Source organism: Penaeus monodon, chromosome 11, assembly GCF_015228065.2.
Source record: "Penaeus monodon isolate SGIC_2016 chromosome 11, NSTDA_Pmon_1, whole genome shotgun sequence".
Classification (NCBI taxonomy): domain Eukaryota; kingdom Metazoa; phylum Arthropoda; class Malacostraca; order Decapoda; family Penaeidae; genus Penaeus; species Penaeus monodon.
In genome coordinates this window covers 47,486,136-47,493,635 of record NC_051396.1, presented here as the reverse complement: position 1 = coordinate 47,493,635, position 7,500 = coordinate 47,486,136, and the positions used below count along the sequence as shown (strand labels likewise).

General features: G+C 48.5%; 1 protein-coding gene across 2 annotated transcripts in view; it reads left to right on the top strand.

Moving 5' to 3' along the window:
- LOC119579012 overlaps positions 1-7,500 on the top strand; it is an 81,167-nt gene that overhangs the window by 36,871 nt on the left and 36,796 nt on the right. For both annotated transcript variants that reach the window (XM_037926707.1, XM_037926706.1), the window contains exon 4: positions 1,539-1,620. In XM_037926707.1, the coding sequence (XP_037782635.1) occupies positions 1,539-1,620 (82 nt within the window). The remainder of the gene's footprint in view (positions 1-1,538; positions 1,621-7,500) is intronic.

Below are 7,500 nucleotides of genomic sequence, written 5' to 3'. Positions count from 1 at the left end.
GACTTCTTGTATTCTTGTACGTGAAGGTGTGTGTCGTTAAGGTTCATTTTTCGTCGTTTATTGACCCGGAAATCACTTTTGTGAGGTAGAGGTTGAGGCTCGTCGTAGAAACAATGCAGAAAAAAAAGAACTCCCATTACTTTTCTCATTTTCTTTCCCTCTTGGAATTCGTCGGCGAAGAAAACAAAGGAGTTAGCAGATCCCGAAATGGCAATTGGCTCCGAGCTTCCAAAATGCACCCGGCAAATAACACGAACCACCTTGCTCGTGCTAAACGGCGAGGCTCTTAAACACGTGTTTGAGGTATGTTCGCACGTGTTAAATGACGGTGTTACACGTGCTGGACCGTTGTTGGATGTGTAGCTCTCTTTTGTGTGTGAGAGAGTGTGTGTGTGTGTGTGTGTGTGTGTGTGTGTGTGTGTGTGTGTGTGTGTGTGTGTGTGTGTGTGTGTGTGTGTGTGTGTGTGTGTGTGTGTGTGTGTGTGTGTGTGCGCGTGTGTGTGCGCGCGCGCGCTTGTGTGTATGGAAAGAGACCATATTTTTTGGACTTCGCCGCCACCTCGCTTAAAGGGAGAGAGGCAGTGAGATTAAGTTTCCAAGGGCAGCCTCGCCCATTGTTCCACACCTGTTCGCTCCTCTCTGTTTGGAGAACCCTTGCCTCACACGCGACCACACCTGTTGGGAGCCGCGCTGTCTTGGTCTGCGCATCTGTTCCTAGCAATGAAAATATAGCATCTGTTCCTTGCAATGAAAGTATATTAAAATCGTCTTTGCATCAGCTGTTGTTATTTTCGTTTATTTGTATCATATTTGCTATATCAATATGTATTTTTATGTTTAGTCTAAAGTCATCTGCACAGATTAAACTAATTTATGGATATTAGAATACCTTTTTTGTGGAGAAAAGAAAAGAGGGTATAATGGGTCTGATAGCAAATAGAAGTCAGGGTTTTGCATTGGTTGCAAATACGTTGACATTTCTTCAAGATACATTTATATAACTGTGCTGGAAGTTTCACACAGTTCCCCCCCATTCGTCAGGTTAATGGGGGGGGGGGGTCTTTGTACATTCCACTGGTAACTTCATTTCATCTCCCGTTATTCACGCGTCATTCCCAGAGTGGAATGGTTGCAATACATTTTTTAATTATTATATCATTTTGTGTACTGTAAGTTTTCATCCAATTATCAGATTTGTGTGTGTGTGTGTGTGTGTGTGTGTGTGTGTGTGTGTGTGTGTGTGTGTGTGTGTGTGTGTGTGTGTGTGTGTGTGTGTGTGTGTGTGTGTGTGTGTGTGTGTTTGTGTTTGTGTGTTTGTGTGTGCACATCCCACCTCACTCCATCTCGCATCCCACCTCACTCCATTCCATCTCGCTTGCAGCCGGAAACACAGTACTTTCCGAGCTGCATTGAATCTAGGTCGCGATCACCATCGAGTGTACCCGTATTGTCACATGCCCATCACAGGCAAGTGTCACGCACAGGCAGTTCAATTTATCGACTGTATAGTAACACGACTGTCTTCTCTCCCTCCGCAGAGTGGGTCCTCCGCGGGCAGCACTGTTACAAATTCTTCAACATTCGGCATTCGTGGGAGAAAGCGGCGGCGTTATGTAAAAGGTAAGAAGAGATTCCTCCTGTTCGCATGACGAGGTGGTAATGGTGGCGCTGATTTGTTCACCCCTTTGGAGGGAGTTCCAGCTCCTGTTCTTGTATCTCTTGGCCCTGTTTTCCTCTCTCCCTTTCTGCTTTTCCCTCTTTTCCTCCCTCTCTCCCCTTCCCCTCTCTCTCTCCCTTTCTCCCTTGGCCTTCCCCCCTTATTCTCTTTCCCCTCTCAGTCTCTCATCCCTCCCTCACTTTTCCCCCTTCTCCTTTCCTTCCCTCTCTCTCCCCTCTCCCTCTCTCTCCCCTCCCTTTCTCACCTTCTCCCTCCATTCTCCACCCTCCCTTCCTCCCTCCATTCTCCCTCCCTCCCTCCCTCCCTCCCTCCCTCCCTCCCTCCCTCTCCCCCAACCCTTCCAGATCTCCCAGGGACCCGCCGTTGCCTCGTGCGGCTGACCTCCACACGGGATCGTTATGTTTGGCTCCTTATGGGTGACAAGACCCCATTGTCAGTGCCGGACAGTTTTTAGCCGCACCTACGTCGCCAGACTCGGCTGGGAGACTCGATTGACGTTTCCACACGTATGACGTCATTTCCACTCGTATGACGTCGTCTCCACTCGTTTGACGTCGTTTCCACACGTATGACGTCATCTCCACTCTCTTTAGCTGTCACATCTTAAGGGACATTAATCGAAAACCTTGAAGTGACCTTTTTTATGTAAAAGACACTTTCTCTCTATCATATTTCTGTTCTCCTAAGCAGTCACATCCTGAGAGACATTAACTGAAAACCTTGAAAGTGTTTTTATTTTATTTTATTTTTTTCTTTTTCATATCGAAAGAGAAAAAAAATGATTTACAAGACAAGCAACTTCAACCACAACCCCATCTCGTCCTTCAAACACGAAAAGTGAAAATTCTCTTGCGAGCAGCCAGCCGCGAGTTAGTAGAGGACATTAGTCATATTCCTTCCAAAAATAGTTCATCCACTTCACATACTCCACCCATTCCAGCTACTCCACCAAATCCACCTACTTCATCCACTCCACTCAGTCCACCCACTCCACCTCCTCCACCCACACACCTACTCCACCTACACCACCCACTCACCTACTCCCTCCACTCCACATACTCTACCCACTCCACCTCCTCTACCTACTACACCCACTCACCCACTCCACCTCCTCTACCCACTACACCCACTCCACCCACTCCACCTCCTCCACCCACTACACCCGGGAGCCCCTCTTTCGGTGGGCGGGGCGGGGCGGCAGGAGCGACAGGGAAAGGCTGGTTCATTCTCCCGTGACAGCGCAGGGCGAGGGTCGTGACAGCCCCGAGGGTCGTGACAGGAGTGAGGAGTGAAAGGCTACTCCCGAGGGTCTGTCCTCACGCTCTCGACTGCCATTGAGGGCGATTTTCTGTCTTGCGTCTGTTCCTCTTCGCTTGCGGGGGGGGGGGGGCAAGGGAGGCGATTTCGAGAGCGATGGGGAGGTTTTCTTGCGTTCTTATCTGTGTTTCCTTCTTCATTCTTCGTTTGTTTTTGCCTTCTTTCTTTGCTTCTTTGCTTTTTTTCACTTTTTTCTTCCTTTCCACTTTTTCCTCCCTTCTTTCCTCCCTTCCTTCTTCCTTTCCTCCTTTCCTTTTCTTAAGTCCCTTCCCCTTTTTCACCTTTCCTTTCCACCCTCACGTCCAAACGTCCTCCCCTTCCTCCCTCCCTCCCTCCCTCCCTCCCTCCCTCCCTCCCTCCCTCCTATGACCTCTTCCTTCCTCCCTCTTTCCCACCCACCCCATCACCCCCTCCCTCACCCTCCCCTTAACCCCCCTCTTCCCTCTACCCAGCCCCTTCCCTCACTCTCCCCATCACCCCCCCCCCTTCCCTCCACCCAGCCCCTACACCCCCCCCTTCCCTCCACCCAGCCCCTACACCCACGCGTTCGCCAGGCTGACCAAAACATTCGCTTATTTACCCAAGTACTTCCTGTCTAAGAAAACAAAACAAAAAAAGAAAAGCAATCACTTAGCGTATGTAATGACCCCCATCGAAGGGTCTTTTGCGCGGGGAGGCGACGCAGGCGATTAGGCCTCGTCGTAAACAGCGACAGGAAGTTTTCTCAACTACCTGAAGGCTGTGGGACGTTTCCTGATGTCGTGGGCGGGCGTGGGCGGGCGTCTGGGGGTTCGCTCGAGAGCTTGAGTGGGATGTCCTATTGGGAGGGCGTCGAGGGGGGGAGGGGGAAGGGGGACAGGTGGTGTCCTAGGGTGTGGTGCAGGTGAGAGAGAGGGGGATTTTTTTTTTCTTTTCTCAGATTTTAATTTTCTCTTTTTTTCTCTTCATATTTTCTTTTTCTCTTTCAGTTTTATTTTATTTTATTTCCATTTTTCTTTTCTTTTCTTTTCTTTTCTTTCCTTTTTTCTTCTTTTGCTTTGTTTCTCGTTTCTTTTTGGTTGCTCTGGTATTCGTTGTAGATTTTGCTGCCGGATTTATTTGAGGAAACTTGGATTCACACGCTTAGTCACTGACTAGTTTATCCACCTACTTCTTTTCTTTTTTTAAACATGCCCTCAACTAATTCGTTCGCTCGCTCACTCACTCACTCACTCACTCACTCACTCACTCACTCACTCATTCACTCGCTCACTCACTCACTCACTCACTCACTCACTCACTCACTCACTCACTCGCTCACTCTCCCACTCACTCACTCACTCACTCACTCGCTCGCTCGCTCGCTCAATCACTCACACACACTCACTCACTCACACTCACTCACTCCTCCCCTCACTCACCTCGCCACGTACACTACACTCCGCTCACGTCATCCCTCACCTCCGACAATCAGTACCACTTACCCGAAGCCACTTTGTAGACGGTAACCTGCACATCGTTGGGACTTCACGCTTCACAGTCGACTAATTTCACGAACCGTGAAAACGTGAATCGTTACTAGGACAGTCCATTGGAATAGACGGTGAACGGTGCTCGTTGGACTTCACGTTCCTGAGCTGTATAATTTTCCACGAACGAAGGAGATTCATGTAATTTACCGGGAGGGGAGAACGGGTATAGGGGTAACTTAATATTTATGTGAGAGGGTGGTTCCGTTTCACTTGCACTGATGTTTTTGAATTTTCAGCGCGGCCGTTATTTCTGTGATTTACAGACGGAGTACAGCATATAATAAAAGGTTTAATATCTCTGGAAATTTAATTTTACTCGGGCTATTCAGTCGTTTTGCAAGTAGTCAGTCAGTAAGGATAGCTCGAGCTATTCAGTCGTTTTGCAAGTATGTCCAGTTCTGGCTGAAGGGACGGCCCAGTCAGGAGGAAAATGGCTTAATAGCAATTACCGCGGTGTACAAAGTAAGTTGCTACAGGACGTTTGACTCGGTCCTTGTGTGGGAAGTCCATTGTGTGTGAGCGACGATGTTTTACCCGAAACCTTGGCATTTGTCGCAGTCGTGCCTTTGTCGAGACGCTGATCCTTTGAGAAATGTCAGGAAAATAAGGGGGGGGGGTACCTGTCTCTTCGTTTTCTGTGAACTCTGCGTAGAAAATGGGCTACATTTTTTTTATGTGGATAGTTTCATAGGACCAAATTTGGGTATTTTCCGAGCGAGATTAAAAAATAGATAGATAAAAAAATATAAAAATAAATGGATATGGGTGCTGTTGATAAATAGATCGGTTGCTAATTACAGCTTTCTTTTGCGAACCACAGAGTTTTTTTTTTTTTTTTTGTCTCATTAGCAGTCACAGGCGAGAGTGAAGACGAACAGCCGGACTGGGCGGTTTTCGTTAGAAAATTCCCTGCCTCGTGTTGGGCGAATTTTACCTTCACTGTCTCGCGGCGGAAGGAGAGAGGGAGGGAGGGAGGGAGGGAATGAGGGGAGGAGAGAGGGAAGAAAGAAAGAGAGGGAGGGAGGGAGGGAAAGAAGGAAGGATGGGAGAGAGGGAGGGAGGGAAGAAGTATGGGAGAGGAGGAGGAATAGACCGAAGGACAGACGAATGGAGGGAAGGAAGGAGGGACAGAGATAGAAAGGGAGGGAAGGAGGGAGATAGAGAGAGAAAGGGAGGGAAGGAGGGAGATAGAGAGAGAAAGGGAGGGAAGGAAGGAAGGATTGAAAGAGAAAGGGAGGGAGGGAAGAAGGCAAGAGCAGCGCCGAGGGAGTTTTTGAGCGAGGCACTGCGTGAGGAGTCAGAGGTGAAGCGGGGACCCAAATACCACGGTGTCTGCCTCCCCCCCCCCCTTTTCCTCCAGACCGCCGCTTCGTAGTGCCAGCGCAGGGCGGGCACTTGGTTCCCAGGATGCCAAGGAGGGCGGCCCTTCTTTTGGCACTGGGTATTTTTGACCGAGAATCATAGACGCACAGCAGCTTGCAGACAGGAATTGAAAGCATAACTGAAAAAGGAGGTAAAGCGAGACAGACAGGCAAGACAGACAGACAGGTAGACAGAGGGAGAGAGGGAGAGAAGGAGGGAGGGAAGGAGAGAGGGAGAGAGGGAGAGAGAGAGAGAGAGATATGCAGAGAGAGAGAGAAAAAGAAAAAGAGATATAGAGAGAGAAGGAGAAAGAGAAAGAAAAAAACAGGAATGAGAAAGAGAGAAACCGATAGGCACCGACAGTCAGGAGAGAGAGAGAGAGAGAGAGAGAGAGAGAGAGAGAGAGAGAGAGAGAGAGAGAGAGAGAGAGAGAGAGAGAGAGAGAGAGAGAGAAGACCCTGAAGCGAAGTTAGAAAGTGACGATATGCCCCGGAAACAGGGATTGAGGAAGGAGTGGTGGTGGGCGGGAGGGGGAGAAGAGGGAGAGGGAGGGAGGAAGGCGAGGCGAAGGAGGGAGGGAAGAAGGAGAGAGGAAGGCGGAAAAGGGGAGAGGGGGGGGTGCGAAGCTGAGAGAGGAGAGATAGCGGAGGAGGGAAAAGGAAAGATAGCAAAGAAAAGAAGAGAGACGGAAAGGAGAGAGAGAGAGAGAGAGAGAGAGAGAGAGAGAGAGAGAGAGAGAGAGAGAGAGAGAGAGAGAGAGAGAGAGAGGAGAGAGAGGAGAGAGGGAAGCGAAGGAGGGAGGAGAGATAGCATAGGAGGGAGAGAGAGAGAGGGAGGGAGAGGGAGAGGGAGAGGGAGGGGCAGCTCAAGGCAAACTGGGCAAGCTGTTCACCCTCCGCTTGGCTGCTGGAAGGAGTGACTAGCTCTGCGACTGAGAATGTAACTGCTTATGAATGTAAAGAAAGAAGAGAACTTGAAGAATACGCTAAAGATAAAGTGGTTGAAGAGACAAAAGGGATTTTAAGGATAAAAGATACATTGGTGAGTGAAAAAGGACGCTTTTCATGCTGGTTCGTGACTGGGAAATTCTGACTCTGAGATTTATGCTACTAGACAGGCTGATGCGAAAATAATAATACAAATGATAAAAATAAATAAATAATAATATGAATAAATAAACAAATAGATAACAGATATCAAAGATGTTAAAGATTTTTTGGGGAAAAAAAGATATCACCGTCGACCTCCATAGTGAATCTCAAAAAAAAAAAAAAAAAAAAAAAAAAAAAATCACGAAGCCTCTCGCATACAATATTTTTCTTTCCTTTTTTTTATTTTTTCTTTCTTGTTTTTGTTTCTGTTTTTTTTTTTTTTTTTATCTAGCATATTGATAGACTCCTCCTGACGTCGCAGTGATGCCAAGGAATCTCGGCGCCGAAGATCAGTGCTAAAAAAATGGGCATCCGGTGATTAAGTTCCGCCAATTTGCGTCTGGCAACGCTGCTCTCGCGGAGGTCAGCGAGGTCACGACGGAAGTGGGGGGGTGAGGGGGGTGAGAGGGGGGAGGGGGGGATAGATCTAGCCGCAGCATCCCTTACAAGGAAGCGAAAGGGCGTTAGGGGCGGGGGGGGG